Here is a 14,779-nt window from a genome sequence, read left to right on the forward strand (position 1 = left end):
TTTACATTTTATTTATGTCTTGTCATGTCAAAGGGCAAATGGGAAGTCCTACAAGATTTCATCACGTCATCTTGTTGTCACGTGATTGTAACCTTTTACTCTTAAAAGCTCTAAAGCATAATGTGTTAACCCTGACTTTTGTAAGGTTCCTTGAAGAAAGACATTGATCACACACACACACACATTTTCAGAACCACTTGTCCCATACGGGGTCGCGGGGAACTGGAGCTAACCCGGTAACACAGGGCGTAAGGCCGGAGGGGACACACCCAGGATGGGATGCCAGTCCGTCGCAAGGCACCCCAAGCAGGACTCGAACCCCAGACCCACCGGAGAGCAGGACTGTGGTCCAACCCACTGCACCACCGCACCCCCCGGCATCGATCAAATAATGATAAAAATGCAGCCAGTCTGGAAACCCATATCGATTACATGCTAATTCACTAACTGCTTGCCCAGGTTGGGATCGTGGTGGTCCAGCACCTATCCCAGAAGCCCAGATCACTAGACTAATTAATGTGCACCGTAGACGGGACATCAGCCCATTACTGCAGAGTGATTACAATGCTACCAGCTACCAATTTCTTGCACCCCGTCACTTACTCATGTCAAACGTGCAGGTAGAGCTTGCTGTTAGATCCCGAATTGCTTCAGTAAGAAACATGTGGCTCTAAGGCGGACTTCAGATTGTATGAGTCTTTCCGTGAAAAGTTGGGGCTAAATACCAAATAAAATAAACTAAGTGTGACTGAGCTGTGTTGACGCCCTTACCTTGTGTCCGCACGGCATCGGTAATGGGGCTTGGGTCGCTTAGGCCGTATGCGTTGGCGGCTCGCACCAAGAACAGGTAGACGGCACCAGGCCTCAGGCTCTTGAGGACAAAGCTCTCTGTCTTGACATGTTCTGCCAGCGTCTGCCAGCTGCTCCCTGAGGCGTGGCTGCTTACAGTACACAGGACACATGTTATCTCACGTGTACAGAGACACACCGGTGTGCACACAGGTGCACAGACATACTGTATGTATGCAGGCATATATGTGGCGACACACATCAGTGTGGTTAATGATTGCTGACTGCAGTGCAACACAACAAAAAGTAAAAAAAAAATATTTACACTCTTAGTACTCCTCAAAAGTTGAATAACTTTAAAAAATATATATTAAATTATGTATATATATATATATATATATATATTGCTAGGATATCCCTGCGACTGGGGTAGCTGAAAGGTCAGGGATAATAAAGACATATATTTTGTCCCTGAGCCTCTTTGCTCTTCTCACCTGAAGGCCTCGATGATATAGGAGGTGGGAGTGGCCCCAGCCAGGTTGGGCTTCCAGGACAGAGTGACAGATGTGCGTGTGACCTCCATCACCTCAGGCTTTGAGGGGGCACTGGGGATCAGATTGGGGTCTGTGGGCCGAGCAGGCTGCACTGGAACTCCAAACTCTGAAACACGAGGTCACGAAAACTACAATCAAACTAGGGAACAACAGTTGCACAGAGAGTGATGTGTAAACAAACAGGAAAGGTTTCTGACACTGGACAATGGCATGATGTGTTAACCCCTCCACTGCCCCAAAACAGTTGAAGAATATGTAGTGTGCTATCTCCAGTGTGTCTTGTGTAGCAGTTTTCCAGATGGACAACAGCAGCACTTTATCAGTACATCTTTACTCTGCGTTGCAGTAGGATAACTAATAAACAGAATCTCTGGATGTGGTATCCTGAACACAATGGATAGCGAACACCACTGGGTCAAGGTGAAGATGACTTCAGTGCTACTTCTTGGAACTGTGCTTTCACACACTGATGAGCGAGACTTACCTTGGACCTCCAGGTAGGCCTTCCAGGAAGCCTCTCCGCTAGGGGTGGATGCTGTGCAAGTGTACATTCCCGTGTCTCCCAGCTGATGAGGAATGACGAAGAAGTGAGACATGAGGGCTAAAAATGTCAGGAAACACAAAGCAGGAGGTATGCGTTCTGGTACATACAGCCTGGCATGAAGACACATCGACCAGAATGCTGTCCTTTGTCACCCCTTTGGCGCTTTGGAGGTGGTGCTGATATCTGTTACAGTCACCTGGTAGTCTCACAAATGTATTTCATCTTTGGGGAACACAAATCCAAGTTCATAGCCAGTAGACCAGATGTGCACTGGAGTCCAGGCTAATTGGGAAGTGGCTGCTTTGCGTTTGTGTCCCAGACTGCCAGGTGGGCGGAGCCCTGAGGACATGTGGAGCATATCTATCACTTGGGACCAGGTGGTGCAATGAGCTGCTTTTAAATGGAACCGCCCACAGATTTAAGGTGCTACGCATGACTGGCAGTGTGTCTTCTTAACAAAGCAATGTGCTGCATGAGATGGAGGCACCGCTGTGACAGATAGTTCAGCTTCAGTGACATGTCAGCATTAATTAATGTACCACATCGGTGCAATTGACTGATGTGCCCTTTGACCTTTGCATCGGCGTGTGAGTGTGTGGTGTATGGAGGAGCCCTGTTGCTTCCATCTGCGAGACACATCCCCCTGGCCCCTTCTCACCAACACATTTGAGTGCATCTGGACACGGCCCTGACGAATGACTGACAGCATGGGGGGTGAGGGGGCTGCTGTGTTCCACTTCACCCAACTGTGTGGCAAGTCCAGATGCGTGACAGACAGCATGCTGACATTCAGTCTCTGAGAACAGCTGGTTTATTGTGAGATTTGCGTTGATGTGATGTGTGCGTGCATGTGTGTCACAATCAAAATGAATGAAATAATGAAGCAGACACACAGTAGATCACTGCAGTGTGTGTCACTTGGTAAAGAACGACTTTTACATTGGATGAAACAAAACCATCAACTAAATCTGTTACATTAACTCACAAGAACATGGAGTCAACTGGTAGGAAAACTTCCTGACTTTGGAGCAGATGTGAAAAAATCCAGACTGTCCTTAATGGAGAACATGTCTCTGCCAGATGGAAATATTATAAGCTGGAGTGGGGTTGGGGATGTTGTCATGCAGTGTGGAGGATGCCAGTTTGAACCCTGATGTTATATTTTTGAATTTGACACAGTAAGAATATAAACAGTATAAATGCTAAATCATGCTAAAGTTGATTATGCAAAGCTATAATTTGCATTAGACAAAAGCATTTTATGCTGTAAACCAGTTAGGGTGGGAGTAGCACTGTCTGACTGCTGCTAATATCAACCAAATCAATATACACACACACACACACACACACACACACACACTTTCTGAACCGCTTGTCCCATACGGGGTCACAGGGAACCGGAGCCTAACCGGCAACACACAGGGCGTAGGGGACACACCCAGGACAGGACGCCAGTCTGTCACAAGGCACCCCAAGTGGGACTTGAACCCCAGACCCACTGGAGAGCAGGACCCGGTCCAACCCACTGCGCCACTGCACCACCGCACCCCCCACCAACTCAATAATCACAGCAAAGCATATAATGTAGTCATGTATCAAAAATGGATGGGTTAGCAGCTTGCAGAATTGACATTTCCTTCCTGTATTTGTGTTTCCTGGTGTGTGTGCAGAAGCACATTAGAGCTTCTGTGAGACTTCCCAGTGGGTCCAGCGTTTGAAGTCATTACAGAAATGGATCATTGGCTCAAAAATTACATCAATATTGCAATTTGTGGGCGATTCCGTCGCCCACGGTTCATTCCGGTAAACTGGTTTCGCTGCTGTTTGTGTCCAGCCCTGAATATTCACTTGGTAGCTTTTGCCAGACTCATACTTGACCAAAGTGACACTGTTAATGGACTTGGAGAAGGAGCTAATTGGGTGCTGAAGTCTACTGTGGACGATGATGACACACTGAGTCAAACTGATGGTTTCCTAGGAAGACAATCCCCAGCCTGTTTGCCCAGCCTGTCAAACAGGGTCAAGCTCTGACTGATGCGGTCCTTCAGTACTTTGGCTGCACTGAGATGATGATCATGAATGGTCTCACTGCTTCCTATGAGCGGGCTTCAAGTGATCTGCAGGGAATCAGTGGTATGGAAACAGTGAAAGACCGGAAGGAACACATCTCACAACATGACTGTCCCGTGGGTCATACCGCATACTGGAAACAAGCAGTTTAAATTGTGTCAATGTTCTCAGAAAAACACTCTATAGAAAACATTCAATGGTTTCAGTAGATCTTTATATCTGCATATGCAAATCAGGCATCTCATAAGATATTTACAGAATCTTCACCAGGGGAACAACTAGAGCTCAAAGCTCTAGATATGTATATCACTGCTGAAATGGTTTAATTCACAAAGATAATGACATGGGACTTCTCATGTGAAACTCTCTCAGTGAAGCTCACTAGCTAGGAGCAGGAATTTGTAGCTTGATGGGCAGTAGATGGCATAGCGGCTAACATCACGGATTTGTGTTGCAAGTTTGGGTCCATGGAAAGAAGTTTTACTCTTCTGCAAAGTCAATGAGCAAAACTGCAAACTGATTTCGAGGAAAAATAAACAGATGAGTCAAGCAGGCAGAATATTCTGGTGAAGCAGAAAGGAATGCACATGTTCATCCTCTTGAATCATTCGAAGAGCTAGGGCGGTGGAGTCGGCTGATAAGATTCTGTGCTTTCGGCATCCCTACCTTGGCATAGCGGATCTGCAGGGCGCCTGTGTCCAGTTGTCTGACCCGTGAGTCATGGGTGGACACCAACACTCCATCCTTCCTCCACAGGATGGTGGGAGTGGGGGTACCTGAGGCCAAGCAATTCAGAACTACAGTCCCATCTACAGACACCGTCTGGTTGGTGGGACCCTGGCGGACCACTGGAGGGGGCCGGTCAGACACCACTGGTAAAATGAGGAGAGACAGAGACATGGTGAAGTAGAAGAAGTGAGAAAAAGATTAAGGCAATAAAGAAAAGGAAAGGCAGAGGAAAAGCTAAACAATAATCGCAAAATAATTTTGGGGACTATGCAGGTTATGCATTTATTAAAGAGCAATCATAGACAATAAACCACACTGTTGTTGTCTGTAAACCACAACTGTATGCTGTTTAAACATACGGAATGGAAAATTGCTTCTAGAATGTCTGTAGATTCTACAAATATGAAAATTTATGTTACGGAGAACAATGTTGCTCTTTGTGTCACCCTCTACGCTGGAGCTCCTTACACTTATATTTTCTGACAACTTCAATTTCAAAATGCTGAGCAAAAAAATCTCCAGAAATAAAAATAAGTTATCAAAAAAGTGGGTGGTGGGGGACAGGCAAACAAAAAATAATTACAGAACATGTATTGATGCTATTAGGCCAACACCAATTGACTTGATCCTTAAATATAAAAAATTAAATTAAAAGGAAAACAAATTCTAAGTACACATAGGCAGCATCTGAAAAAGGAAGACGAAATAGGACCGCTATCATGTGGTGGCCGAAAAAGATACTCTTCATATTATTCTACTCTAAAATTACTGTAATACACATGCTAGTAGTGCATATTATCAGAACAGTCTCTGCTGTTTTTGTTGGTTTTGTCTCTGTTGTCAGTCTTTTAACACTTATTAACAATTATTGAGAAACATCCAAGAAAGTCTGAAAGAAGACACCCAGCTTCAATATAGAACTGTGTTATATCAGCAGCAATTTTTACTTTTTGCTATTTATTGTATAGTAACCTGTCAGTGTGACCTACTTTATGGTTCTGTTAACCTCTGCATTATATTTACTTGTCGAAATTTAAGTGGTGGTATTTTTTTTATTAATAATAATAATAATAATAATAATAATAATAATAATAATAATAATAATCATAATAATAATAATAAGAATAATAATAATAAGAAGAAGAAGAATACGCAGGGGCACGGTGGCACAGTGGATTTGGCCTGTGCCTGCTCTCTGGTGGGTCTGAGGTTTGAGTCCCGCTTGGGGTGCCTTGCGACGGACTGGCATCCTATCCTGAGTGTGTCCCCTCCCCCTCCAGCCTTATACCCTGTATTGCCGGGTTAGGCTCTGGCTTGCCACAACCCTGCTTGGGACAGGTGGCTTCAAACTGTGTGTGTGTGTGTGTGTGTGTGTGTGTGTGTGTGTGATTATTATTGTTATTAATCAGTGGCACTGATGGTGTAGATTTGGCAGTTCTATACTTAGCGGGGCGATGCCAAAGGAGCGACTTTGAACTGAACTGAATTTAAATGAGTGGAGTTGAATGAAAACCAATTTTCACAACTGGAAGCAATTTTCTAATCATTCAGCAGCAGGAGCTGACCTTCACCAAACAAATATGGGGTAATTAAAATAAAACCCTATTTGGAGGTAGTACCACCTCCCCTCCTGCATTTGCAGTCAGACAAACAGTGAGAGGGGTATTTTAGCCCACTGCCTTAAAACAGCTGAAGGCATGCAGAGTGCTATGTTATTAACGTATCAGACGTGTCACTGTGCCAGTTGCAAAGCTGTAAAAGCAGAGGGGAATGCACACTTTCGCATGTGTAAAACCATGGAACCATGGTCATGGCAGTGCAGCTGTTCACACATGCTGCTACTCCTATTGCTGCTGTCACACAAGAGAAAGTCACAGGTCAAAGTGTGGCTGACCTGATGCTCAGGGGTTATATGAAATGGAGCTCAATGTTTTTACAATGTTTTTCCTAAAACAATGCCACAACTCCATGCCACACATCACCAAACAATATGACAGGAAATTCTGCCTCTAAGGCGAGGAGACCATAGCAAGAGCAACCCTTATCCTCTCATCACCTTTCTGGTATATCTTATGTACAGCAAGTCTGTCTGTTCTGGATTTTCTAAGTACGGAACTACATAGAGTTGTCTTAAAATAGTTCCATTGATGATTTCTTGAGAAGTCCTTCCATGACATATTTTTGAAAAATTGTTGTGACTGTTTACTACAGCCATGAGAGAACCTTTTCTGCTGTGTGTACACTATTAAAGAAAGCCACCAATGAGTGTGAGAAGAGAATGGCCTGAATGCGCTCTCACCATCGGTGACCTCCAGCAGGGCCTTGGTGATGACGCTGCCAGCGATGTTGAGGGCTTGGCAGCTGTAGAATCCAGCATCGGAGCGCTGGGCGTCTGTGATGGTGAGGTCACCCGTTTGGGAGACAGAGAAGCGGCTAGAGGGCTGTGGAGGCTGGTAGGAGAATAGCAGGTTCTGGCGAGAGGGCAGAGGGAAGTGGAATGACTCATAACAGCCAACGGCAGCCACTAGTTTTCATGGCAGGTGCTAGCTATGGAAAAACTCAAATAATGCGCAGAGACAGATGTTCTTTAACTGTAAAGAAAAAGTCATTTCTGAGTACACAAAACACTTTAACAGGCAAATTCTCTGTAAACACACACACATAAAAATTCAACATTCAGCAAACATTCTTAATGACAGTGAAGGTCACGAGGCCCTTCCCGACATTTTGTCTGTTTCCCACTTGTCTTACAAAGTGTACCGAACCTCACGGTCAGTGAGAGACACAGTGAGGACAGACCACTGGAACCTGAACAGTTACCTGGCTCCCTTCCCTCTGCCAGAAGATTGCGGGTTGGGGGTTTCCTGTGGCCTCGCACTGAAAGGTGACGGTGCGCCCCACAGCTACCACCTGGTTCCGAGGGCGGACAGCAAACACCGGAGGGACTGGAGAAGAGGAGCCCAGTTAGTTGACATACCGTATGGTCGGTCAAGATACAGCAAAAGTGGGCATAACAAATAAATCCTAATTAGTAAAATAAATATTTATTACCAATGAAAGATAGCATCAGTGGACTGAAACAGAATTATCTGAACACAACAAATAGGGCTGCATATGCAAAGCAGGTGAGGTCTATGGTCATCTATTTAAATTATTTAAACCATGCAAAGAGGCAACTGAAGTGAAAACCAATGTGCTCCACGGTGCAGGGGTGTGATGGCAGATGTAATGGATTGAAAAACGGTGTGACCCCTGCATCTCCATATTTACATGGAGAAGGGCACTGGCCAATAGCATTTCCATGCAAATGAAAGGTGAGGGAGGGGAAGGGAGTAGAGGGGTGGGGGTTGGGGGATGTGAGCCATCTGTGCAGACTAACACCATCGCAGAGCCCCACGACAATGAAGTTACACATCTGAATGGCATTGACAGGGTGTACTCGGGCACAGTGTTTGTGTGTCGCACCCTGAGCGGCGAAGGGATGGACTATGCATGGAAGGAGGGGGTAGAGTGTGAGGGGAGGGGCTTGTTGCATTTTAAAAGTTTATTACAAGAGGGCAGCAGTATGACCCAGAACATGACAGCAAAATATACATCTTCTGCAGAAATTCCACAAGAATGTAATGCATATGTAAGAGCAATCTACTGTCCATCGACTAAATGTACCCAGTATTGGTCTGACAGGAAGCAAGGATATTTGGCCATAAATAAATCAAAACAAAGGAAAATAGAATGAAATTATACAGCTTTACCTTAGCATTTCACTTAGAGCTCTTTTTTTTTACCCATGAGTGTCCTTTTGTCACTGTCGTCGGCGAAACCCAAAACATGAGTGCTGATTGGTGGGTGGGTGGGAATGGAGGGAAGATGGAGCGGCTCTGACAACTTCCTGTCACTGTCAGGATCGTGAATAGGTGGCGAATGACATTTCGACTTACCAGACATGACTACAGGGGAAAAAAAAAAAAACACACACACACACACACACACAAAAGAACACAGAAGGAACATGAGTAAATAAATAGTGATTTCTTTATGGGTAAAAGTGACAAAATGGAGCAGAAACAGAAAGTCAGATGCCAACTTGTCATTCATGAGAAAATTATGCCAGCTGTTGTGAGTGGATGAGTGGAGATGAATGTGAGCGGGCAAAGCTGCATGCTACTCTGCCTAAACCTGCAAACACTGTGTAACGACCAGACAGTCACAGCAGGTTCCAGATACCTGCGGTTGATTAGTGCGATTCCAGAGCTGCTCGCTCGCGTCTCAGTTCGCCTTCCCCACTGCATTTTCCAAAAGCAGCAAGGGCCTCTAAGAAGTCTTCATTCAACGTCTTCTTTAGGTGGGGACTCTAACAGCTGTGGCTGGAGGATATACACATGCTACACGCCGTGGACGGCTGCTCACTGGGGCTAATTTTGTCCCATGCTCTGGCTATTCACTAATGAGAACATTCTAGCAGACATCACAGCGGGTAAACAAGACTCCAATAGCTCTGGCTGAGAGACAAAATTGTCTGGTGTACTGCAAACACTATCAGTTAACATGATGCCCCCACTCAGCCACTTATTCAAAAGCTAATCACATGTACAGTACCTACAAAGGGATTTACAGAGGAACCTACAAATTTTTCCCTACAAAGGAACATTCAGATGTATCCTACAGACAACCTCAGAAAGGAAACTACAGATTTGTCTTACAAAGGCACCAAAAGAGGAATCTTCAGACCTGCAGAAGTTCCTAGAGACAAACTCAACAGAGCAACCTATAGGAGGTACCCTACAGATTTAGCTACATAGGATTCTACAGAGGAACATGTGGAGACACCCAACAAACGAACTTTTGAACACATATCACAGACATAAATGCAGGGACCTACAAACATACTGTGAGAAACATACAAATAGCTTTATCAGGTCTACCTACCTACAGCAAAATCTCTACTGCATGGCAGATCAGAGAACATTCCCAACACAGTCTCACACTGAAAACAGATTTCATTGTTTTCATTCATTCAGATTTCATTGTTCACAAAATTATTAAAGTCATCCCACACATGTCTGTTAAACCTTTGTACATCAAATGATGTCTCAGAAATCCAGCTGAATTTCAGCAGAACATTTTACAAGGATATGTTACCCCTTTGCCCTAGTGGAAGTTCTTTCCCCGAAGAGCTGGCAACGGCACTAAGTACATTTTTAGGGGGTGTTTAATTTGAGACTGAACACACAGGAGGGACCTGAGGGCCAAAATACTGACCAGCTTCCTCTTTGGAAGCAAGGGAATGCCAGAGAATGGCACTGGATTATTAAAGTCAGCTGATCCTGCCTGAAGCCATGGTACAAGACCACACCCTGAGCTGAAGGTTTCTGACTGAGTGCCCTTTCAGTTACATAGACTTCACATCATATAAATACACCACTATCCTCGCTCACTCATTCTCACTCACCATCAATAAGTGTTTGTCCTACTGAATGGCTGGGGTGGTCCAGAGCTTATTGGTGATCTAGAACAATTAAGTAAGGTGGCAGAAAAGGGTGGCTAATGGATTGTGGTTAACATACCAAGTGGAACACTGGTTCTCTATGACTGAGGAGGATCTGAAGTGTGTCTGTAAATATTCAACAGTATAACCAGAACAGCAATAGTCCCACTCCTAACCATATATTCAAAATCAATTTATTCCTAGGATAGGGTATTCAGATGAATTCACAAAGAAACAAGTTATTTTTTTTTCCAATATTACTGTTATCTACATATTATCTATTCTGTTATTGCACCGTTCCCCTATGGCATCAGAATTCACCCATGATGAACACAATGATCACCCAAGCCTCTGTAACCTCTATGTTTATAAGAAGCGTATGTCTTATCCAGCTGTTTGTTTATTCAGTGGAGTGTTGCTGAAGGACCGTTATCCTTCAGCTGTCTATGCCTGTCCCTGACTCCAAAAAATGTCCTGTTTTTTAAGAGGTGGATTTGTGTATCATGTGACAAGGAAGGCGTACATTGTGCCTCAGATTTGGAAGTCAAGGAAGAGACATGGAAGAGGCATGGAGGAGCCCACAGAAGAGCAGATGGAGCAACCAACAGAAGTGCCCATGAAGGGGCCGATGGAGCCAACTGAGTAACCAGTAGAGAAGCCAGTGGAAGAGCTAATGGAGGAACCGACAGAATGGATAGAGGAGTAAACAGAGGTCCACCCTTGGGAAAACTTATCCTCCCTTACAACTCGGACTTCTGCCATGGAACTCCTGGGCAGCTCTACTCCAAAGTTAACACCATCATTGTCAGCAAAGCCCCCCTTCTGTGGCTCTGCTGAGATCTGCTCTTCTGAACAAAATAACATGCTGTCCGATAACCAAATTAGAAGCAGAAAGAGACCCATTCTCCTTAATGATTATCTTAAAAAATAGGTCATTCCTGTTACTACCCTGTTTCTGAACACAGGAAATCCCTTTTCTACAGCTCTAAGGCCCATTCCTTGTTTGCACTAGAGCCATGATAAACATAGCGTGTGACCATGATAAAACTTGTATTCAGAATCTGGGACTATTCAAGGAACAGAAACTATACGATTAAACTATCAAAGACCCACAGCCTAGAAGAGGACCTCAAAAACACAAGTAGATAAAATTGCCAAAGGTGACATGATGCATTCATTCAGTAGAGTGCATGAGGCTGTGATGGATAAGAAAAAATAAGGAAAGGGATGTCTGAGGACCTGTGCTTCAGCGGACTAGGCAAGAATGCCATGAGAGAATCAGGAGGTTTGCGCTGGTCATGTGGGCCCCCAGTGCAACAATGTCTGGTGCAGAGCCTTGCTCCACCAAAGATGTGACAGCCAGGACTAGTGTTTATAGCCCCTCTGAGGAGACACAAACCAGCAGGGAGACAGCCTCTTCTCACTCCTTGAAGATTAAGTAACCCCTCTGGATTAAATGATGTCTACCAGGGCCCCAATACTTAGTGACTCCAACAGGGGTCATTATTCTGCCTCATCAGAGTCAAAGAGACTGAGCCAAGCAGTACATCTCCATACACTGTATCGCAAGCAAGCATATAAATGGGCAAAAAACAAACCCCTAGAAAGGATAAAACAAGGCAAAAGAGCACAATGTGGAGTGTTACCTACTCCAAGAAAACCAAATAAAAGAAGCAAAAAAGTTACCCCTCCTCCCCACCCCAGGCAAAACAATTTTGCTTTGCTTTGACTTGGAGAAATTACAGCCAGAATGAAAAAATGGAAAATCTAACAAGACAGTTTCCCTTTGAGGCTAAAAAGATAGCATACCAACCAATGGAACTGGAGAGATACTGTATGCGATGTGGCATCTGGTATTAGAGACGGTGACTTGAGAAGTGAGCAGTATTTTGACCTGCCCTGATTTATACCCTGAATGCTCAAATGCCTCATACCATTTAAACAGTTTTTCATGTCGCACAGAAAATTAAGATGAAAAAAGGGGACTTTATGCTGTTTTCATCTTCATTCATAACCAAGACCAAAAAAAAAAGCCAATTTCCAATGGAACAAAAAAAAGTATGCCAACCATTTAATACATTTCAGCAAAATTACAGGTTTAACATGCTACTGTCTGAAAAACACATAGGCTTATTTTGTAAATGCATAAATATATTCAGTTCCTTAACCACTGCAGGGATTCTCTTTGAGAAATAAAATGGGAATAAACTTTCAATGAATAGTTCAGAGTCATAAAAGGGAGGCTAAGTCGGGGATACTGCAGTTTATATGAATTAGTTAAGTTGGGCGAGTCACTGACAGATACATTAACACAAGAAGCCACTCAGGAAATGGTATCGTAAATGACAACATTATGATGTATTGTAACTTCCTGAGTAAAAATGGGTAATTCAACTATTTATTTATTTTGCTGATGCTTTTCTCCAAAGTGACTGATTATATTAAATTAGTCACAATGATTCACCCATTTATACAGCATGGTCATTTTTTAGAGTAGCACTTCAGGGTAACTACCCCGCTCAAGGGTACGAGAGCAGGAGGAAGAATTCAGACGTGGATCCTTCAAGTGGAAGGCAGCAATGCTAACCACTACACCGTCTACTCTCCCATTAATATTTCTATCTGTTGCTCTCAAACGTATTGAACTGATGTTGCCACCGAAAGTGTGTCATTTTAGGTGGACACACACACTGTGTTGGTGCAACACAATGTAACTTAGTGTTTACAGCACTCTCTAGGTATGCTACTCACAATGTATGCTGCCAGCCAACCCAAATCTTCCTGTTTAAAGGTACTCAGCACATTACAAACCCCAGTTTACAAGCTGAATTTTTCAAGAGATGCTGCTTCCAAACTCCAGCAGATATAACAGGTAATTGGCTTAGCTTCCCTCCAGGAGAGACATTGCAGAGAGGACTGAGTGAGCCTGGACCCTAACTCCTTCATGCAGTAACAATGTGCACATCCAGCTCACGGCAAGAAAAGAGTATTTCCGTCTGGAATGGTAACTATATATTCGAGGTTGTTTGCATGGCATGCTGCGGCAGGTGTACAAACAGTAATAAATTATGAATATGTGGTGTGCATCTCAAAGTCATAAAAATGCAGAATTAAACAATGAATTCACTGTAGCCATAAAAGCGCTGTCCACATCTCTCCATCCTCCTCTTGCCCTTCCAGCACATTCCACTGGTACAAAGCTCAGGGTACCCCTCCTCCCAACCCAGATGAGATGACACATCACTAGAAGGGTCATTTGGGGTTTCTCTTCCTCTTTGAAAGCAATTCACAGAGATGGAAATGAGTGGATGCATGTGTTCCCGACTCAGTCGTTGCTCGCTGCTGTTTCACGTAGGCTGAGGGGGGCGAGAAATGAAGTGTGAAAGAAAGAGTGGACCTGAGAGAGTGAGACAGAAAGGCTAGACAGAGGGATGCAGTATCTCATCAGCTGTCCTCCTTCCTCTCCCCATTCAGACCAGCAATTACCCCCCGCTCTGCTTTTGTTCCTCCAGGTTCTGGAACCAGAGCCTGTAATTAGACACATGTCATTTCCTTGCGTGAGACTGGGGCCCACTTGGCTCTCATTACACAGACGCCTCTATGGCCATACCCCTGCACTGGCCTTGCCTGCCCTGCCCTCCTGCCACAGCTCAAGGGGTGGGCCTATAAGGATATGTGAGGGACAAGCATCACCAAAAAGGCATCAAGCCACAACCTGGTCTGGACATATGCGCAACAAAGAGCATCAGCAGTCTTTCCCTGTCATTATCAGTCACTTTCTGCTCACACATTTAGAGAAGGGCAACATGGTGGCACAGCAAGTAGCGCTACTGTCTTACAGTGCCTGGGTAGTGCGAGAGGATGTGGGCTTGATTCCCTGCTCAGTCTGTGTAGAGTTTGCATGTTCTCCCCATGTCTGTGTGGGTTTCCGCTGGGTGCTCCGGTTTCCACCCACAGTCCAAAGACATGCTGCTCAAGTTCCCCCACAGTGTGTGGGTGACAGGGAGAGTGTGTTCCACTGGTGTATGGATGAGTGACCCATTGTAAGTAGTGTATCTATCAGTGTAAGTCACCTTTGTGCAAAAGGTGTGTGGGCTGAGAGCACTACATAGAGTTCGTTGGCAGATGCTTTGGAGAAAAGGGTCTGCTAAATAAATAAATGTAATGAAATGCAGTAGACTTGTAAAAAGTGCATTTCACCTTGTTATTTTCTCAGCATTTTAAGGGGAGAAATATCTTTAATACCCTTTAATAAGCCTCAAAGCTCTTCCCTTCATTTGAAATCTCCATCATCTGTGAAGAAAAAAGAGCACGAAGAGAGCCTGGCAAATAGATATTGACAGTTGAAGGCCATATTGGCTGTACCACATAATGCTGCTGAACAGTGGAGCCCAGGGGTATTTTAAAAGCCCTGCTTTGTGAAATGAATGAAAAAATAATTGCATTGTGCAGAACAAGAGAGACTGAGTGTGTATGCAGGAAAGACCTAATCGGAGTGCACTACAGTAGGAAATGTCTCTATTCACTGGAGGTCTGCTTTTCCCAGCCTGATTGACAAAACAGACCTGTTTCAGAACAACAATGAACCCCCCAAAAAAAGAAAAAAAC

The 14,779-nt window shown here is 44.3% G+C and overlaps 1 protein-coding gene across 2 annotated transcripts in view; it reads right to left on the bottom strand.

Annotated features, from left to right (window-relative positions):
- The window catches only part of robo1 (roundabout, axon guidance receptor, homolog 1 (Drosophila)), a 178,147-nt gene that overhangs the window by 39,118 nt on the left and 124,250 nt on the right, over positions 1–14,779 (bottom strand). The window contains exons 7-13 of one of the 2 annotated variants that reach the window (XM_018758786.2): positions 8,625–8,633; positions 7,507–7,631; positions 6,986–7,157; positions 4,624–4,829; positions 1,828–1,909; positions 1,284–1,449; positions 772–938 (exon numbers count right to left, since the gene is read on the bottom strand). In XM_018758786.2, the coding sequence (XP_018614302.2) occupies positions 772–938; positions 1,284–1,449; positions 1,828–1,909; positions 4,624–4,829; positions 6,986–7,157; positions 7,507–7,631; positions 8,625–8,633 (927 nt within the window). The remainder of the gene's footprint in view (positions 1–771; positions 939–1,283; positions 1,450–1,827; positions 1,910–4,623; positions 4,830–6,985; positions 7,158–7,506; positions 7,632–8,624; positions 8,634–14,779) is intronic. The other variant, XM_018758787.2, reaches the window with a different exon arrangement.

This window comes from Scleropages formosus, chromosome 10, assembly GCF_900964775.1.
Source record: "Scleropages formosus chromosome 10, fSclFor1.1, whole genome shotgun sequence".
NCBI lineage: Eukaryota > Metazoa > Chordata > Actinopteri > Osteoglossiformes > Osteoglossidae > Scleropages > Scleropages formosus.